The sequence below is a fragment of the Manis pentadactyla genome, chromosome 9, assembly GCF_030020395.1.
Source record: "Manis pentadactyla isolate mManPen7 chromosome 9, mManPen7.hap1, whole genome shotgun sequence".
In the NCBI taxonomy this organism is placed as follows: Eukaryota; Metazoa; Chordata; class Mammalia; order Pholidota; family Manidae; genus Manis; species Manis pentadactyla.
Window position 1 is genome coordinate 10,815,026 of NC_080027.1, and position 18,965 is coordinate 10,833,990.

At 61.7% G+C, this 18,965-nt stretch overlaps 2 protein-coding genes across 8 annotated transcripts; both read left to right on the forward strand.

The window, feature by feature from the left end:
• Nucleotides 1-370: 370 nt before the first annotated feature.
• NDUFS8 (NADH:ubiquinone oxidoreductase core subunit S8) lies at nucleotides 371-4,502 on the forward strand. Of its 6 annotated transcripts, none has more exons than XM_036927149.2 (8): nucleotides 371-470; nucleotides 1,558-1,615; nucleotides 1,706-1,756; nucleotides 2,309-2,398; nucleotides 2,488-2,660; nucleotides 3,398-3,484; nucleotides 4,099-4,227; nucleotides 4,313-4,502. In XM_036927149.2, the coding sequence occupies exons 2-8, from the start codon at nucleotides 1,558-1,560 to the stop codon at nucleotides 4,442-4,444; spliced, it is 720 nt and encodes a 239-aa protein (XP_036783044.1). In that variant the 5' UTR covers nucleotides 371-470; the 3' UTR covers nucleotides 4,445-4,502. The 6 variants fall into 6 exon arrangements, with proteins under 6 accessions (XP_036783044.1, XP_036783048.1, XP_036783043.1 ...); XM_036927153.2 differs by lacking the exon at nucleotides 371-470 and adding an exon at nucleotides 529-597; XM_036927148.2 differs by lacking the exon at nucleotides 371-470 and adding an exon at nucleotides 651-674.
• A 1,789-nt stretch (nucleotides 4,503-6,291) lies between these two features.
• Nucleotides 6,292-17,318, forward strand: TCIRG1 (T cell immune regulator 1, ATPase H+ transporting V0 subunit a3). 2 transcript variants are annotated; one of them, XM_036927143.2, is made up of 20 exons: nucleotides 6,292-6,610; nucleotides 8,603-8,725; nucleotides 9,075-9,153; nucleotides 9,952-10,172; nucleotides 10,257-10,342; nucleotides 10,527-10,653; nucleotides 10,738-10,820; nucleotides 10,935-11,028; nucleotides 11,103-11,315; nucleotides 11,967-12,111; nucleotides 14,403-14,542; nucleotides 14,610-14,767; nucleotides 14,866-14,956; nucleotides 15,409-15,527; nucleotides 15,619-15,832; nucleotides 16,143-16,271; nucleotides 16,417-16,518; nucleotides 16,589-16,706; nucleotides 16,908-17,085; nucleotides 17,160-17,318. In XM_036927143.2, the coding sequence occupies exons 2-20, from the start codon at nucleotides 8,609-8,611 to the stop codon at nucleotides 17,236-17,238; spliced, it is 2,493 nt and encodes an 830-aa protein (XP_036783038.2). In that variant the 5' UTR covers nucleotides 6,292-6,610; nucleotides 8,603-8,608; the 3' UTR covers nucleotides 17,239-17,318. The 2 variants fall into 2 exon arrangements, with proteins under 2 accessions (XP_036783038.2, XP_036783035.2); XM_036927140.2 differs by having other exon boundaries at nucleotides 6,295-6,610; nucleotides 8,603-8,696.
• Nucleotides 17,319-18,965: the final 1,647 nt, after the last annotated feature.

The window sequence follows — 18,965 nt, forward strand, 5'->3', positions numbered from 1 at the left end:
GTCCTCCACACAGGACGGCTGTGAGGATTAAGTGAAGCCGCCTGGGTAAAGGTTTAGCACAGAGCAGGCACGGCTCCCGCGCGTTATCACTGCCTCCTACGACTCTCGTCACCGCGAGGACAGGAGACGCCCGACGAAGCCGGGAGGGTCGCGTCCCCCTCCCGCCCCGGTGCCGGGTGTAAGCCTCGCTCCGGATGACCCTCTTCAGGGACGAGAGTTCTCGCTTATTGGCCTCCAATCCAACATGGCGGCACTCTACGTAACTTCAATCAATTGCTCCCCCTTAACCAATCAGAGAGAAGGTGCCTCGAGCCCACCTTTTTTTCCTGCGCCACTGACCAATCAGAACACACCACAAAGGGTCAGCGCGGACCAAACGAAACCAATCGGCCCAATGGCAACTGTTCCGGAGGGTAGGCTCCGCCTCCCAGCGAGCCGCTCGGCAGGGGAAGAAGCCACAGCACTTTGAGGTGGGTATCCGGGAGTTGGCTGTAGAGGCCGGGTCTGGGCAGCGCGGCACTGGGGACGAACGTGGTGGCCCCGTCGGCCCCTCCGGCTCTGTGCCCGGGCTACATCGCGGCCCGCTCAGGACCCACAGTTCGGGTGTCCTTCAGCTTGCAGCGGGCAGACCGGGGAGCCGGCGGCCTCGGCGCATGCCTGCCTGCATCCGTGGGGTCAGAGGTCAAGTGGAAGGTCCCGAGTTGGGCGCCCGGCACGGAAGGCTATAGTCAAAAGAAATGGGCCCGTTGGAGGTCATAGGTCACGGGAGGGGCACGTTTGAGCCGCTGCTCAGTCGGTCGCTGGGCATGTACAATTCCCTTCGTTTTTATGACCCCCTCATTTCACGGATGAGAAAACAGGCCAGGTGACCTCATCTGCCCAAGGCCACTCATCAGACTGGGAGACAGGTCCAGAAGGGCCTTGATGTTGGGAAAATGAATTTGATCTTGAGGGTTAGTTGAACCTGTGAAGGGTTTCCAGCAGGGATGGCCTGTGAGTGTAATGGGAGGGGTGTGGCCTAATTTTGAATCCTGGGTCCACCCTCCTAGTGTGTGACTTGGGCGAGACACTTAACATCACTTGAGTTGCAACTTCTCATCTGTACCCCCCTGGTGGGGTCCTTTGTAAGGACAAAATAACAGGGCATGTGGCCCCTAGAGTGGTTCCTTGTGCTGTGAGCTCTCCTCAAATGCTGGTGGCTGCTGGCTATGTTATTTGGGTCAGATGTGGGGAAGAAGCACAGTGGACTGGAGAGACGGGAGACAGGAGCCCCGGTGGGATGATTTTAAAGATTGCATAGAAGGTGAGGTAGATGGAACTTGGGGCCCACAGATACTCCTAATCTTAGCCCAGTGGAGCTGGGTCAGATTGGAGGGCTGCAAGGTGCTGCACCCGGGACCAGGAAGGCCATCTCTGCCTCTGACAGGAATGGGGTTAAGTAGGGGACAAGACGACACAGTGGCCCTGCGGTCAAGAGTTAGGGCTCCTGCAGTGCCAGAATTCCTGGGGGAACAGGTCTACCACCCTCCCATGCCCCCTGTCTTTTCATGTCTGCAGATGCACTGCCTGACTGCAGGCACGCTGCTGCGGGCCCTGGCCCAGGCTGCACGTGCAGGTAGGAGCGGGGGGGCCTTTCCTGGGTGTAGGGGAGCCCAGTCTCCCAGCATGAGCTTACAGCTGCACAGCTTAAGCCCCCTTCTTGCAGGGCCTCCCAGTGGCCGGAGCCTCCACAGCAGCGCAGTGGCAGCCACTTACAGTGAGTCCTGGGGAGCCTGGAGCCTCAGGCTTTCCTGTGCACGATCCTGCCAGGGGCAGGGGAGGAGGTCCGGGTTCTCTTTCGGAGTCTCAGTTGCCACTTTGTAAAATGATGATGATGATCAAGATTGAATATGAATCATGGGGCAGAGTCTATCGCTGCAGGAGGAGGGGGACCTTCCCTGTGGCCACACAGTGTGATCTCAGAGCTTCCCTGCGTCAGGTGGGGAGGGATCTGCCAGGTGTGAGCCTTTGGGGCCTGGGCCTCTTCTCCAGGACCCCAATGCCTGAGCCTTTCACAACACCCTCAGCTGGGCTCACACAGCTGCCCAGGCACCGGGAGAGGCAGGCAGGGACCACCCAGGGCCAGAGGCTGCCTCATGGGTGCTTGCTGAGGTGGCAGAGGTTGGAGAATGAACAGGCCCCGGGGGGACCCAGCTATTGCACCTGCAAGGAGGTCTAGGCCTCGTCTCCCTAAGCTGGATTCCTGGGCGTTGGGCATGTGAGACTGGTGAGGCTGCTGCCACGGCCTCTCTGCCCACCTCCCCTTCAGAGTATGTGAACTTTCGGGAGCCCTCGATGGACATGAAGTCAGTGACTGACCGGGCAGCACAGACCCTGCTGTGGACCGAGCTCATCCGAGGTGGGTCCTGGGGGGAGGGCTGGGGAGCTGGTGGGGCACAAATTGTTGGGGAGGAGGGCCCCCACCCACCGTGCCCATGCTGCCCACAGGCCTGGGCATGACCCTGAGCTACCTGTTCCGGGAGCCGGCCACCATCAACTACCCGTTTGAGAAAGGCCCGCTGAGCCCGCGCTTCCGCGGGGAGCACGCGCTGCGCCGCTACCCGTCTGGGGAGGAGCGCTGCATCGCCTGCAAGCTCTGTGAGGCTGTCTGCCCCGCGCAGGTGAGCCCCGCCCCCAGCTAACTGCCACCCTGGCTCCTGCACCCGGGAAACGAGGCCGCAGCCTGCTGCAGAGAGAGGGAAGCAGGGCAGCCCTGGGCCCAAACTCTGCTCCCCCTGTGGGGCGTGTGTCCCTAGGAAAGGCCCTTGCCCTCTCCAAGCCGCCTCCCCCCCCTGTGAATGGGAATGGTGCGGCCTGTTTCCGGGGCCAACTCAGTCATCGGAGTCAAGTTTCCAGCGCTGAGCAGGCCACGTGACACACGAGTCCTGCCCTTGGGGGCCTGGTCAGGGGCGTGGAACCCAGGCCTGTGTGCTTGTCCCAGTGCCAGACCTTGGGCACACACTGCAGCAGGGCTCTTGCTGCTCCACGTGCTGTTCCCCTGAGCCCCTGCCATTCGGTTCTGTCAGTGTCCTGCTCGGACGGCCCGGAGCGGAGCCTCTTAGCGCAGAAACAGAAAGACGCCACTGGGGCTCTCTGGCAGACCTGTCCTGGCAGGAGCCCCCCAGACACCGTGGTTGCTGTCCACACAGCAAGCCCCTCCCAGCAGCCACTCCAGGCCAGAAGTCTGTGACCCACGCCTGCTCCTTTGAGTCCTAGCTTGTCTGCTGGATCCCTCCCGGGTCCTCTAGGCCGTGGAGTACACAGGGGAACCCCAGAATGACAGTGAGAATGATGGCTTCAGGCAGTGGGCACTGTCCACGGAGCGGGCACTGAGCCACCTCATGACTTACCTCGACAGCAGCTGCAGGAGGTGGAGGGCATCTCCTTTTCTTGGATGAGGAAATTGAGGCACAAGGAGATGAGGCTGCTAGCCCAAGGTCCCATCGTGAGTGGTGGGCGTTATTACTGTCCACAGCCGAGTGGAGGTCCTCCAGGCTCCTGGAGGCCCCAGGCCACCCCTTCCCCAGCTGACACAGGCTCTACCAGGAACTGAGACTTAAGGACCTGCTGTTGAGTCTGGGCTCTGTCCCTCACTTGCTGTGTGGCTTTGGGAAGCTTTTCAGCCTTTCTGAGCCTTGGTTTTATCATCCATTAAATGGGGCTAACAACACAAATGGGAGAATTATTCAACATAGACCAACAGTCACTGAGCACCTCACGGCCACAGGTGCTGCAGTGACACAAGCAGGCATCAGCTCTCCCTTCCTAGGACTTCTGTTCTCAGGCAGGAGGTACCAGCGCTTAGCACACAAGTAAACAAAAAAAGCAACTAGAGCAAGTGTGAAGAGGCCGACATAAAAGACGTGGCAGGCAGCCTTTTGGGAGAGAAGTCAGGAAAAACATGTCTGGGCTGAAAGTGGATGACCCAGGGTCAGCTCTGTAGGCCCCGGGAGTGAGTCCCCCAGGAGGGGCAGGTCCATGCAGACATGCGGGTGGGGATGAGCGGTGAGGGGTGCCTGGTGTGGCTGGCAGGTGCTGGGACCCTGTGCCACTCCCCAGGCCATCACCATCGAGGCTGAGCCACGAGCCGACGGCAGCCGCCGGACCACCCGCTACGACATTGACATGACTAAGTGCATCTACTGCGGCTTCTGCCAAGAGGCCTGCCCCGTGGATGCCATTGTTGAGGTGAGTGGGGCCTGGGGCGGAGGAAGCTGGGGCAGAGGCTCCTGGGAGGGGCCTGACTTAGCCATACCTGCACCCTCACCTGCAGGGCCCCAACTTTGAGTTCTCCACCGAGACACACGAGGAACTGCTCTACAACAAGGAGAAGCTGCTCAACAATGGGGACAAGTGGGAAGCCGAGATCACCGCCAACATCCACGCTGACTACCTCTACCGCTGACCCCCCACCTGCTCGGCCCATGGCCCTGCTGCCTAATAAAACAGCCCTGCGTTCCCCACTGCCTCTGTCATGAATCCAGCTGTCCAGCCTGGACCATCCGCAGCCTGACGGGGTCAGGTATTCAGTGGGGCCAGCAGAGCAGGCCCTGGATCTGTGGGACTGTGTGGGACCCGTCACACCCTCCCCGTGGCTGGGCCCTAGCCCACAGCAGCCCCAGTGGCCACACTCCTCCCTAGGCATATTCACCAAGCTCAGCAACCCAAAGTCCACCCAGGTCTGCTGTTCCCGTAATCCTGGGTGTCCAAGGGTCGGGGTCCAGGTCTGCCCTCTCCTGAGGCTCACCCACAGCTCAGACCCTAGGATACAGAGCCTCCCAAGGCCTCAGGCTGAAGTGCATCTAGTGACAGAAACAGAATGGCCAGGAAGGCATCCTTTTTTTGTGGGTGAAGGGAAGCCTGCTCTGTGGGTGACAGTCACAAGGGGGTGACACAGGCTCTGCTGCCCCTGAGCTGGCCTTGCCTCCCTTCAAGCTACATCCTCTTTCCTCCCCAAGTTCCCCATGTTAGGCTGCTGGATTGGCTACTACTGCTCACGACTTCCTGCTTTGCAGTCCCAGCAAAGTGGTATGATTCCCTCTGGGGCAACACACAAGTCCAGTGCCAGTGGAATAGCCAGACAGCCCCCTTGAACGTGGTACCAAGCACTGTGAAAGGGTTTCAGTACATACTCAGCTGTAAGGAAATGCTCAGAGAGGTGAAGTGACTTGTTGAGGAACACAGCATATAGCCAGTGGAAAAACTAAGTCAGGTCTGAGAGATGAGTCCCCTTCTCTCTCATTTCCTGTACCTAGAAGTGTGGACCTGAGGCTCCACTGGTGCTGTTTGGTTGTGTCAAGGGTTCCCCCAGAAATTGCCCTATCTACGATGTCTCAGGATGTGTCCCCCACTTCTCTGAGGACAGTGACCGTGTGACTCAGTTACAGCCCCAGCTCTGGGCTCGCTCCCATCTGCCCCCACTTCAGAGGCCCTTATGTGAGGTCGTTTCCCCAAAACTGAGGGGCCCCTTTCCCTTCTGGTCTCCAGTGGGTATGGTTCCAGCCTGTCCGAAGTGCAGGTAGCTAGGCAGTCGTGAGCCCCAGTGCAGTGACGCTGAGACCCCTGAATTTGCAAGAAGCAAGTTAGGAGCAAGGTCACTGGGACGCCCCCAGCGGCAGGTGGGGCAACAGCTAATGCAGAGCGCTGCCCCGCACCTGCTGGGGGTGGGGCCCTGGGCGGAACAACACAATCACGGCTTGGCCCTCTATGTCCCGCTACAGTCGAGGAAAGAGGCTCAGGAGGCACAGCCACCCACCCAAGGACACAGGCACTGGGCCTGGGGCCAGGCCCCTATCCTGGATGGCCCCGTGCAGTGGGGAGGGGTATCCGAGGTGGGAGAGCGTGCTGGGGACACCCGGGCCCGAGAACGCTGGGTCCCATCTGCCCCTGCCCCAGCGAGCTCTCTAGATGGTGGGGTCCCATCTGCCAGCCGGTAAGGGCTCGGCGCGCTCCCCACATCGGCCGCGTAGACCCGCGCTCCCACCTCAGGGCCTGCTCGCCCCAGTGGCCGAATGTTCTCCCAGCCTCCGCCGAGAAAGTCAAGCCGCGCGAGACCCTCGGCCCTGCTTCCTCCCCGCGGATCCCAGGCCTTTGGGGGGAGGTCGGGGCGGGGCTTCCCGTGGCCCCGCCCCCTCTATGCCCCGCCCCGCCCGGGGAAGATTGTTGCGTGGGCGCTGCTGGGAACGTAGAGCCAGAGAGCGGAGCGGCGCCGCGTGCTGCCGACCTCGGGTGAGTGCCCCCTGCGGGGTCTAAAGAGGCCGTGGCTCTGCCTGCCAACCCAGCTTCCCCTGCACCGGGAAAGGGGGTCCTGGAGCCCCACTCAGCTGGGTCAGTGGATGCCCTCAGTCTGCTGGCTGGCTGGGTGTCGGGGGGCCTCAGAGGTGACCAGCAGGAGGAAGAACGGGGGGAAGAGAAGGTTGGGGTGCTAGCAGCTGCTAGCATCGACAGCCCAGCTCTGCAGGGTGTGGTGGCGGCGCTCAGGCCTTTCCTTTCCTGTGGCATCTTGGAGGGAGGGACCCATTCTACGGATGAGGAAGCTGAGACTCACCCAACCAGGAAGAGGCAGAGCTGGAGACAAGGGGGTCATTCTGACTGCAGAGCCTCCCAGCCTGGAATGGGGGGGCCGCAGACCCCCTCCAGCACGGCTCACCGTCGTGGGCCAGGAGCTCAGGGGACAGGTCTGGTGGGCTCCAGGAGAAGTTCCGCTTAGCCTCAGCCTCCTGAGGGACGAGGAGAGGGCCGTGGGGTCCGAAGTGGGCCGGAGTCGGACCCTGAAGGCCGCAGGACGGAGGCACCTTCATTTGCTCTGTAAACAGGACTGGGGTGGCCCCTGGCTTGGTCAGGGGCCAGAGAGGATGAGGTATAGGGGGTAAACCAGTGGAGACCCCAAGTGCCAGGACCGGGCCTGACCAGGCCCCTACACACCCTTGCCCATCACAGCTTGTCCCACCCAACGGAAGTGTCCAGGCCCAAAGGCCCTGTGAATTCGAGTACCAGGCTGGATTGGCCCCAGCTGCTGCCCAGGACTGCTGCACCCCCAGGCCCCCCACCTAGCTCCCTACAACCCCCCATTAGCCAGCCCAGTCTTTCGGGGTGCCCATGGCAGAGAACAGCCCTGCCCTGAGCACATATTGTGCACTGGGACTTCTGAACCTGCAGTCCCAGGGCCTGGCTCCCGCCTGGCTTGGCTGCCTGCTGACCCTCTGGTCTCAGCCCTCACCTCTCCAAGTTTCCAGTGAGCGTCGATAAGGCCCGGGTTCAGGCGCCCCTTCCCGCAGGCTTGCCATTAGGTTAAACGAAGTAGTATGGGTGAAGGGATTAAATGGGGGCTCTGGTTATTTCTGTCCTCACCCTGCCCAGATCCTCTTTGGCTTGGGGTGGCCAAATGCCATTCACCCAAAGAGGAAGTGGAGGTCCAGAGAGGGCAAGAGTCTCCCCCAAGTTTACACAGCCAGTCACAGCTTGGGCAGGGCTCTGAGCCCTGCTCCCTGGCGCTCTGGGGATGTTGCCCAGCCCCTCCTGCCCACATTCCCAGGGCGCAGCCCTTCTGCAGCCTCAGCCCTTGGCATTTTCTCCTCTCCCTGGCTGGGGACAGGCTGGGGACGGAGCCACATCCCCTCCTTAGACTGAAGTAAACCAGGTCCAGGGGAGGAAGTGACCAACTGGGCAGGCCCCGGCGGGCCCAGACAGCAGGCGGGGCGCTCTGCCCAGCGTTCACCCTCTCAGTGGGTGTGCCTGTGCCCTCCCCCCGATTTGAGAGCTAAGGAAACTGAGTCCTACAGAGGGGAAGTGGCTGGCCCTGGGCCCCAGGAGCAGGAGGCACAGATCCCGGCCTGTGGGTTGGGGCATCTGCAGGGCGCTGGGCATTTGAGCAAGGCCCTGACAGGCCCTTCCTGCCCCGCTGTTTCCAGTTTCACTTCTGCGGGTTTCGACACCTGGAAGGCTGCTCCCGCCCAATCCTTACTGGCTGCTGCTGGCAGCCTCGGCCTCAGGGGAAGTCCCCCCCTTCATCAGCGTCCGCTGCCAGGCCTCTCTGACCCCTCAGCACTGCAGGGCAGGAGGAGGGCTCCAGCTGCCTGTGGGGACAGTCCCAAGCTCAGCCCTGTCATTTGTCACAGATTCCCCCAAGGTAGAGAGACCAGGACTCAGGACTCGACCAGGAGCTGGCTGCTGGGGTCAGCCCTCGGCCTGGGGCCTCCAGCAGTCTGAGCAGGATCTAGGGCACAGGAAGGTGACAGAGGAGGGGCAGTGGAGCAGAAACCACATGTGAGAAGAGCCAGTGTCACAGGGGTCGGGGCCAGGGCAGAGCCAGCCAGGAAAGAGCTTGAGGGTGGGCCGAGGGTCAGGCTGTGGGGTCAGCCCAGGTGGGCTCCACCCCCACTTGTGCTTGTACTTCCTGTGTGACTCAGCACCCCATAGAGGCTTCCTGGGCCTCAGTTTCCCCATCTATCAGATAGGGTGCTGGCAGGACCTTCCAGGATTATGTGAGCTGAGGTACACAGAATTCCTACCCAGCTGGGTACTAACTGTGGCTTGCCCTGAGTTCCACCCCTACCTGCCGCACAGGACCATGGGCTCCATGTTCCGGAGCGAGGAAGTGGTGCTGGTCCAGCTCTTCCTGCCCACAGCTGCGGCCTACACCTGTGTGGGCCAGCTCGGTGAGCTGGGCCTCGTGGAGTTCAGAGACGTGAGTGGGGCCTGGATGGCTGGGGGAGGGGCCTCGTCCTCAGGTGCCCGAGACGGCTCCCCATCAGCTCCCTTCGTGGCCCCCAGGCCCGCTTGAATATTGGCAGTCTGCTTGAATAAGACACCCTGCTCTTAGGAAGGCCAGCTCTCCTCAAGGCTGAGGCCACCCCCTGCCCTGGCATGTCACACCCTTCCCAAGTACACGGGGTCTGGTCTGTCTCCAGCTGGGCATGTGGAGGTTCATGGTGCACTCAGCCCTTTTTGGAGTGGGCGGCCATGGCCTGGGCCCCAGGGTGGGGGCCTCCCAGGCTCCCTCCCCAGAAAACTGACCCCTCTGTGTGCAAACACAGCTCAATGCCTCGGTGAGTGCCTTCCAGAGACGCTTTGTGGTGGACGTTCGTCGCTGTGAGGAGCTGGAGAAGACATTCAGTGAGTTGACTCTAGGCTTAAATCTCAGGCAGGCTTCCTGGAAGAGGTGCTGGTCTGAAAGGAAGAGTCTGGGTCACCCAGGTGTAAGGCAGAGAAGGGAGGTCCAGACCAGGCTCTGCAAAGCCAGGACAGGGCGGCTGGGGTCTGTGCGGTGTTCAGAGAACAGGGTGGCCTTGAGTGAGCTGAGCAGAGAGGGCCCAGGCCAAGGCTGGCTTGGAGGCCTTGAATACATGACAGCCTGGGAATTCAGTCTGTGGGTGCTAGCATGGTTTCTAAGCAGGGCAGAGGCACAGAGCTTTCTCTGCTGGGGTAGGCAAAGGTGAGCATCTAGGTCACATGCTCCAAGGAGCAGCTCCTTAGACCAGGGAAGGAGAGACCCCTGCCTGGGCCCTGCTCTGGCAACCCTTGCCACGAGGAGCCTGCTGGCTGGGAAGATGGAGCACGTTTATGGTTAGCTTGAGTGATAGCTTTTAAATAACCAAGCAGGTACCACATGGGCCTGCATGCAAGCTCTCGTCCCAGGCCCTGCCATGCTAGGGCCGGCCCACCAAGAGGACCCCTGACTCGGGAGGGAGAGCAGCCTGGAGGAGCTCGGAGGGAGGGGATGGATCTGCGGGGTGCAGGTTTGGCCTGGGGCTCTTCTGGGGATGTCAGACCCAGTGAAGTAGCTGGTGTCCTGTGGTGTTTGGGGCGGCATCTGGGGTCCTCTAGATGTTAGCTAACCCTTAGCTAGCAGTGGCCATTAGCTGGTGGTGGCCTCTGAGTGGCCTCCCCTGATGTCCATCCCTGTGCATGCAGCCTTCCTGCAGGAGGAGGTGCGGCGGGCTGGTCTGGCACTGCCCCCTCCCAAGGAGGCACTGCCAGCACCCCCACCCCGCGACCTGCTGCTCATCCAGGAGGAGACGGATCGCCTGGCACAGGAGCTCCGGGATGTGCGGGGCAACCAGCAGTCCCTGCGGGCCCAGCTACACCAGCTGCAGCTCCACTCGGCAGTGCTGGGCCAGGGCCGTGGCCCCCCGGTCAGCCCTAGCACGGGTGAGGGCACAGGGAGGGGGTGCCAGCCCCCGTCTGGGCCGGGGCTCACGGTACCTCTTGGCTCCTAGTTGGCAGCCACGTACACTGACGGATCCTTGGAAAGTACCCCCCTGCTCGAGGCCCCCGGAGGACCCCACCAGGACCTGAGGGTCAAGTAAGTGAGGGGCAGCTTTGTGCCCTGCCCTGGCAGCCACAGAGGCCCGGACCCAGCTCAGACCTGTCCAGTGCCCTCACTCCCCTGCCTCGGGCCCAGAATGTTCCTCGCTGTGGACTGCCCCTGGGGCTGAGGCATGGTGGGGAGGGCGAACCGGCCCAGCCAGCGCCTCCTTGCCTGGCAGCTTCGTGGCAGGCGCCGTGGAGCCCCAGAAGGCCGCCGCACTGGAGCGCCTGCTCTGGAGGGCCTGCCGTGGCTTCCTCATTGCCAGCTTCAGGGAGACGGAGCAGCAGCTGGAGGACCCTGTGACGGTGAGCGGGCTGGGCGTCCCGGGCTGGGGGTGTGTCCTGGGCGGAGCCAGGCCTGCAGGGTCACCTGGGCACCCCCTCCGGCAGGGTGAGCCAGCGACATGGATGACCTTCCTCATCTCCTACTGGGGTGAGCAGATCGGGCAGAAGATTCGTAAGATCACTGACTGGTGAGCCCCCCGGGGGATGGCCATCCACTGCCCCTGTGCCCAGGTCCTGCCCGTCACCTCTGCGCAGCCTGGGCCCCCACACCTACTTACGTCAGCCCTTCTCCCGCCTGCCAGTTTCCACTGCCACGTTTTCCCGTTCGCGGAGCAGGATGAAGCCCGCCGTGGAGCCCTGCAGTTGCTGCAGCAGCAGAGCCAGGAGCTGCGTGAGGTGGGCGTGGGTCCCTGGGCCGGCCGGCCGCTGACGGCCCCTTCTGCCCCTCCTGACCGTAGCTCTGGCCGCAGGTCCTGGGCGAGACGGAGCGCTTCCTGAGCCAGGTGCTGGGCCGCGTGCAGCGGCTGCTGCCGCCCTGGCAAGTGCAGATCCGCAAAATGAAGGCCGTGTACTTGGCCCTTAACCAGTGCAGCGTGAGCGCCACACACAAGTGCCTCATCGCGGAGGCTTGGTGCGCCACCCACGACCTGCCCACCCTGCAGCAGGCTCTGCAGGACAGCTCGGTGAGCAGGGTGGGGGTCTGCACCCTTCTCTGCTTCCAGATAGGCACCTGTCTCTGCCTCACAACCTTCTTCCCCTTGCCATGCCTTCCTTTGCTAGGGCTCTGCCTCCAGGGAGTCTGCCCTGATGGCCCCTGCCCAGCAAGCCCTCCCCCTGCCTTCCCAGCGCCCCTGGGACAGGCCCTCACACCCTGGAGACTACACTCTCTGTCAAGTCAGAAACCAGGTTCAAATGCAGGCTTAGCAGGTCCTGGCCCTGTGATCCGAGCCGTCTGGAGGGAGCCTCAGGCTCCTCATCTGTGGGATGGGTGTGGTGACCCTGCCTCCAGGAGCCACCGTGGTGTCCACACACCACAGGCTGCTGGTGCGTGGTAGGTGCTCACATGTGCAATCTTGCTCTCCTGGGCCACCTGGATGAGGAGTAGCATCCCCCAAGCGGTTTCTGGTCCAGCTGATCTCTGGTTCTCCCTAAGTCCACCTGACTTGGGGCATGTGGGGCTGGTCGTCCTATTTCACAGAGACAGATGGTTGCCCGACTTCCCAGTGAGCCCCCCCTGTGCTCCACATTCCCAGCTGGGCCTGGCTGGGGGCTGAGGGTCCCCGAAGGCCCCCAGCATCAGTCTCATCTGTCTGTCTACCTGCCGGGTGCCCCAGAGTGAGGCAGGTGTGAGCGCCGTGGTCCACCGCATCCCCTGCCAGGACATGCCCCCCACTCTCATCCGCACCAACCGCTTCACGGCCAGCTTCCAGGGCATTGTGGACGCCTACGGTGTGGGCTGCTACCAGGAGGTCAACCCCGGTGAGAGCCCCAGCCTGGGAGGAAGGCTGCTGACTTGGGTGGAAGCCTGGGAGGGCAGCGGCTCCACATGGGGCCTGCCTGTCCTGCTCTCTTGAGGTTAGAGACACACTGCCCGTCCTAAGTGTGGGGCTCAGGTCTGTCCCCAGCAAGGCCCCTTGGTAAGCCCACAGGGAGCCAACCAGGGTCATGCAAACATTAGGCAGCCTTGCAGTCAGATGTCTCAGGTTTGAAGTCTCACTCATAGCCTTGATAAGTTACTTAGCGTCTCTGAGCCTCAGTTTCCTCATCTGTAAAATGGGACTAATAGGACAGGCCTTGGAGCAGTGCCGAGGAAGTTAACAGTCGTCAGAGGTTGCCAGCCAGCAGTCCGTGAAGCCGAGTCACCCTGCCGATGTGTTTTGTTTGGCCACACTGTGAGGAAGTTTGAATTAATTGGGTGTTAGGTCGGGGTCTCCCAGAAGCAGACCCTGAGGTAGAGACACTGATGCAAGTGGTCTATTAAGAGAGTTGCTCCCCGGAGAAACCAGTAAGGGACCCCAGGGAATGAGGGAGCAGTCAGGGGGGAGCTGAGGGGGGAGGAGTGGGGCAGGCAGTGGGGAGAGGTGGGTCTGGGCCTGGCCCTGCAGGGAGCTCTGGAACAGAGATGACACCTCAGTGTGCGGGTCTCAATGTGCTGGCTGACTGGCTGCAGCCGCTTCGGTGCCCTCCCACCCACTGGGGCTGCGGCCCTGAATGTGGCCCATGGTGGCTGCTGTCCAGAGTTGGGGGTGCCTGGAAAGCATGAGAGTATCTGCTGCGAGAGCCACTGTTATAACTGGTTTTTATAAAAGCCTGCATTTTCCTGAGACCTTGACAAAGAGGGAGAGATTTGTCAGCATGGTGCCCGCCCCCAGTGCGCTGGAGCTGGGTGGTTAGCAGGCCCCTCCCATTTGCCAGAGGCATCCTGGGGTCAGGGGCATGGCTGCAAAGGCCCTGGCGCTTGCCCTCTCTGGCCCGTCTGCACCCTGAGGCCTGTGGTACCCGGTCTGTCCTCTGCCCGGTTCTCCCACCTCCAGACACCGCTCCCTGCAGCTAGGCTGGCTGCGGTGGCGCTGTGGCCCATGGCCCAGCATCTGCCTGGTCACTGGGTGGGCGCCACAGCGAGTTCTGTGTGAGCCCAAAGAATGGGTGTGGGGGGTGAACCGTGGTGGGGCCCCTTTCAGGAGGGGTCCTGCATCACCCAGCAGGCAAGAGGCAGGGTGCTGGAGTCCCTAGGGTGGTATAGGCAGGGTGTGAGCGTGGATCTGAGGCTGGGCGGCCATGACCAGGGTCAGCTTGCCGGAACTTGATCTGGGGCCTCTGCCACATCTTCTCTGCCCATAGTTCCTCTGATCACACAGTGCAGTCAGAGCAAGCCTGGCCCCCCGAGTGCCACGGCTGCTGACATGCCACCAACTCCCCAGGCAGTGGGGGGAGTGTACTAGGGCTGCTGGAACTGCCCCCGGTATTTATTGTCTCCTGGTTTGGAAGCTGGAGGTCGAGGTCAAGGTGAGGGCTGGGCTGGTCCTTTCTGAGGCCTGGGAGGGAGCTTCTTCAGGTCCACATGGCATTCTCCCTGCACAGCTGTATCCCAGCTTCCTTTTTTGCAAGGCTACCATTTGCATTGGGTCAGGGCCCCCCCTACTGACCTCATTTTCACTTGATTACATCTGTAAAGATGTCTCCAGGTCGGTTTGTGAGTTCCTGGGAGTTAGGACTCCACCATGTGTGTTTGGGGGGCACAGTTCAACCCCTGACAGGGAGGAGCACTGGAATCTTCCTAACACCCACCAGGAAATTTTCCCATTTTACTGAAGGGAGACCAAGACCTCTGAGATTAAGTAACCAGCTGGGCCTTCTGGAACTTGCCATGTGCCATCCAGGACTGCCACTGGGCTCTGTGCTTTGTGTGCTTCTGCTTAAAGCTCTTGCAAATGACAATAGCTAGAATTATGACTTTGTATAGAGTTCTGGGGTCTGCCAGGTACTGCCCATGGACACTTGTATCTAGTAGCCGAATGAAGTGCTAGTAGTGTTATCTATGTTTTACACATGGGGAATTGGAGGTTCAGAGAGGTTGTCACTACCCTAGGGTCACACAGCTAGTAGGTGGTAGGCTGTTGAAGGCAGCGAGTGGTCTGGCATCCCTGCCTGGCAAACACCACCTTCGAATTGCCTGGGGTTCCAGAGCTTGGGTTCAGGGCCTGGTGATTTGTACAGAGATGTGAAGGTTCTCGGTGGGCCCGGCTGACCACACACCCCTCTGCCCCCAGCGCCCTACACCATCATCACCTTCCCCTTCCTCTTTGCCGTGATGTTCGGCGACGTGGGCCACGGGCTGCTCATGTTCCTCTTCGCCCTGGCCATGGTGCTGGCAGAGAACCAGCCGGCAGTGAGGACGATGCAGAACGAGGTAAGGGCGGGTGGGGGCCCCGCGGGGCACGGCCTGAGCAGGCCCTCACGGTGCGCCCCGCCCCCAGATCTGGAGGACCTTTTTCAGCGGCCGCTACCTGCTCCTGCTCATGGGCCTGTTCTCCATCTACACCGGCTTCATCTACAACGAGTGTTTCAGCCGCGCCACCACCATCTTCCCCTCGGGCTGGAGCGCGGCGGCGATGGCCAATCATTCTGGCTGGAGGTGAGGCCTGGCCGCGGCCTCCGCCCCACCCAGGCGCCCCGGCCACCCCTGGCCCCGCAACCCCTCCGTCCCTGACCGCCTTCCTGCTGTTGCTACAGCAACACGTACCTGGCACAGAACCCGCTGCTCGCCCTGGACCCCAATGTCACCGACGTCTTTCGAGGACCGTACCCCTTCGGCATCGACCCCGTGAGTCCCAGCCAGGTGGCCTGGCTCACTCAGCCCTCCTTCAGCAGGCTGGGGGCAAGGCAGGGGTAGGGAAGCCCTTCAGAAAGGGACATGTGCCCTGGTGAGGGCAGCATCCGGGGTCTTCCACAGCCTCCTCTGTGCCTGGCACTGTTCTGAACCCTTTAGGTGAAATGAGTTTATAGTTAGTCTCAGCAGCGCCATGAGACCCACCTGAGCATTATTCCCGTTTTACAGATCAGGAAGCCACGGCACAGGTTGTGGGCCCATGGCCACGCAGCTGGGACAAGCTGGAGTGCCCAGCTCCATGTGTGCTCCTAACCACTCCCTTCTGCTGTCCCTACGCTGGAGGGCGGGTGACACACTGTGCCGAGGCCCCAGGAGGAGGCAAACGGGCTGACAAGTGACCCGGGCGGGAGGCCCCTGCGTGACCCTTACCCTTTCTGGCACCCTAGGTCTGGAGCCTGGCGGTCAACCACCTGAGCTTCCTCAACTCCTTCAAGATGAAGATGTCCGTCATCCTGGGGGTCACGCACATGGCTTTTGGAGTGCTCCTGGGAGTCTTCAACCACATGTGAGGCCCGCTTGGGAGGCATGGGGGCCAGGCAAGGCCAGGGTGGCCCAGTGACCTGGTGACCCAGTGACCTGGCCCTGCTCCTGCCCAGGCACTTTGGCCACTGGCACAAACTGCTGCTGGAGACGCTGCCTGAGCTGGTCTTCCTGCTGGGGCTGTTTGGCTACCTTGTCTTCCTGATTGTCTACAAGTGGCTGCGAGTCTCGGCCGCCAGCGCCGCCTCAGCCCCCAGCCTCCTTATCCACTTCATCAACATGTTCCTCTTCTCCAGCAGCCCCACCAACCAGCCACTCTTCCTGGGGCAGGTGCGCTGGGGTGGGTATGCTGGCTCACACCCCCTTGTGGGCCCCAGGGGCACTGGGCCAGAGAGCTGCAGATCCTCCGAGAAACAGGGATGCAGGCATTCAGCTGTTACAGCGAGGTGGAAGGGGCAGGGGAGGCACGAGGGGGCTGGCAGGCCGTTTGCCCCCAGGATCCCTTGTGGGACAATGTCCCTACTCAGTGAGGGGCCCTGGGGGAGGACGGGGCTGCAGTCTCCCTGGGCCCTGGGTTGTGTGGCCCATGCTGGGTGTGTGGCTCACAGGGGGCATCCTGACTCGAGCCCCCTCCCTGCAGGAGGTGGTGCAGTCCATCCTGGTGGTCCTGGCCTTGGCCATGGTGCCCATCCTGTTGCTTGGCACGCCCCTATTCCTGCACTGGCAGCACCGCCGCCACTTGAGGAAGAGAGCCGGTGGCCCGCAGCTGGTACAGGCTGGGGCCCGTGGCGGGAGGGCCGTCGGCGAGGTGGCGCCGCTGCTGGGCTGTGCGAGCGGCTGAGAGCAGGCAGGAGGGGGTCGTGCAGGGCCCCTGGGGCTGGGGCCTGCTGATGCTGCCTGCTCCCCACCCCCAGGATGAGGACAAGACTGGGCTTCTGGACTCCTCTGCTGCATCGGTGTCTGGCTGGGGCTCTGATGAGGAGAAGGCAGGGTGCCCAGGGAACCAAGAGGCCAAGGTGGGTGTGGGCCCTCAAGTGGGGATGTGGCTGCCAGCCGGCCTGCCCTCACTGCCCCCACTCCCCGCAGTTTGTCCTCTCCGAGGTGCTCATGCACCAGGCCATCCACACCATTGAGTTCTGCCTGGGCTGCATTTCCAACACTGCCTCCTACCTGCGCCTCTGGGCCCTGAGCCTGGCTCATGCCCGTGAGTGACCTGGCTGCACTGGGTGGGCTGGCCATGGGTCATCCTGGCAACATTTTCCACATGTACACGGTAGCCGCCTGGGTGGGTCACCTGTCTGGGCCTCAGTGTTCCCTTCTGTAAAGTGGGGACGTCAAGAGGGTCAGCTCCACAGGAAGAGGCGCTTCAACCCCCTTGCTCCCCATTGCCCTCCTCCACCCACAGAACTGTCAGAGGTCCTGTGGGCCATGGTGATGCGTGGGGGCCTGGGCCTAGGCCGCAGTGTGGGTGTGGCAGCTGTGGTGCTGGTCCCCATCTTTGCCGCCTTCGCTGTGCTGACCGTGGCCATCCTGCTGGTGATGGAGGGACTCTCAGCCTTCCTGCACGCACTGCGGCTGCACTGGTGAGTGGCCCATGGGCGGGCTCGGTGGCATGGAGTGGGGCCTTCCCCTTACTGGTCTCCCCTGTCACGCCCAGGGTGGAGTTCCAGAACAAGTTCTACTCTGGCACCGGCTACAAGCTGAGCCCCTTCACCTTCGCTGTGGAGGATGACTAGTGGCCACCTATGGCCATGCTGGTGACCCCTGCCCCTTACCTCGCTGAGGCCAGCAAGGAATAAAGTGGAGGGCCCAGGAACTCTCGGTCCTGTCTGAGCACCAGGGTCGGGGGAGGCTGTGTGGCAGTGCCTGTGCTCTGGGCATGGGCTGGTCCTGCCAGCCTCCGTGCCTGTCTTTGCAGCTGAGGGGGGTGAGGGATGCAGAGGTACCAGTCTAGGATCTGGGGCCTGGGCCAGTCAGGGAGAGGGCCCATGAGTACATCTACAATAATCCCAGACTTTTGAGGTGAAGGTGGGGGCAGAACTAGGACCAAGGGGGGATGTTTCTGGCACATTCTAGCTTGGAACGTCTTTCCAGCCTGAGCCAGGGAGAGGGCGCTCTCCATCCTTGGTGTGCAGACAGGCTGTGAGAGTTATGTTTGGGCATGGAGGGTCATGTCTGGCATGACTGCCACGCCCTCGCACCGGCACTGGCTCCAGTCACTGAAGATGCTCTGAAGCAGAGAGCAGGTGGGACACCCAGCCTGACCTCGCACTCCACATGGGGCAGTGGTGTCCACACCCCCACGGCCACTGTCATAGGTAAAGGCTGGCCAGGGCAGCCCAGAACTCACCCATGGCCAGAAGGGCCAGGAAAAATGCTGAACTGGACTCCAGGCCGTGCGTCCCCCTCAGCCGAGGCCACAGTCCAGCCCTCCCTGGGTCAGCAGTCCTCCTGAGACCTTCCTCTGGCTGGCGGGGTGGGGGAATTATCCTGCAGGGCTCTCTGGCCTGGGTTCTCCCACCAGCAGGGCAGCAGAGCCAATGCTTAGAGGCTTTGCTTTCTCTGGCCGAGGAGCTGCAAAGTGGTTCTTCTGGCTGGAGGCCCCAGGAACAAAGGCCACTTTGAGGCCAGAGATGCCCTGGGCACAGTGAACCAGGTAGCCAGGCCCTATGACTGTGGCTCTTATTTGGCCAGCTGCTGGGAGGTGTCCCTTAGATCTGAGACCACACTGTTCAGGGCCCCAGATGCCAGGCTGGGGTATGGGCAGCTCTGTGGTGACCCTACGTCTGGCAGAGATCTGGCTCTGAGAAATGTTGATAGCAGTGTCTGGTTAGGAACAGAGGAAGCTGTACATGGGGCTCAGGAAAGCTGCAGATGGGTCTGGACTGAACCCAGGGCCCCAGGCTTCCACCTTCCTAGGGAGCAGAGCTGGGCAGAGACCCACGGCAGGGTGGGGTTGGGGGGAATGACAGACATACCCTGAGCAGATGCTCAGAGCTGAATGTGTGGCACATTTTGGGAAGAGGCAGGGTGACTCCAGGTGGAGACCCTGCCTTGGTTTTGACACATGACAGCTGACAGCCTGGCTGGAGACATCTGGCCACTGTGAGACTGGCACATGCAAAGGCACTGGAGTAGGCACTTTTGGGGTGTGGAGGTCATCATCAGGTGCCACAGGGATGGGCAGGCCAACTGCACTGTGGACAGGCCTGGCGCTTGCTCACATGAGCTCTGGGTTTAACGCAGGAGACATCTGAGGGAACAAATCGAATTTCAGGAAAAGCCAGGCATAGAGAATAAAAGTGGTGGGCCAGGGAGAAAGTGGGGTGAGGTGGTCTACAGAATGGCACCGCTTCAGATGGAGGGGTTCAGAAAGGCCCGGTGAAGGATGGGAAGGACCCACCATTTGAAGATCTGGCTCCAGAGCATCTCAGCTGAGGAAATGGCACGTGAGCCTGGTGTT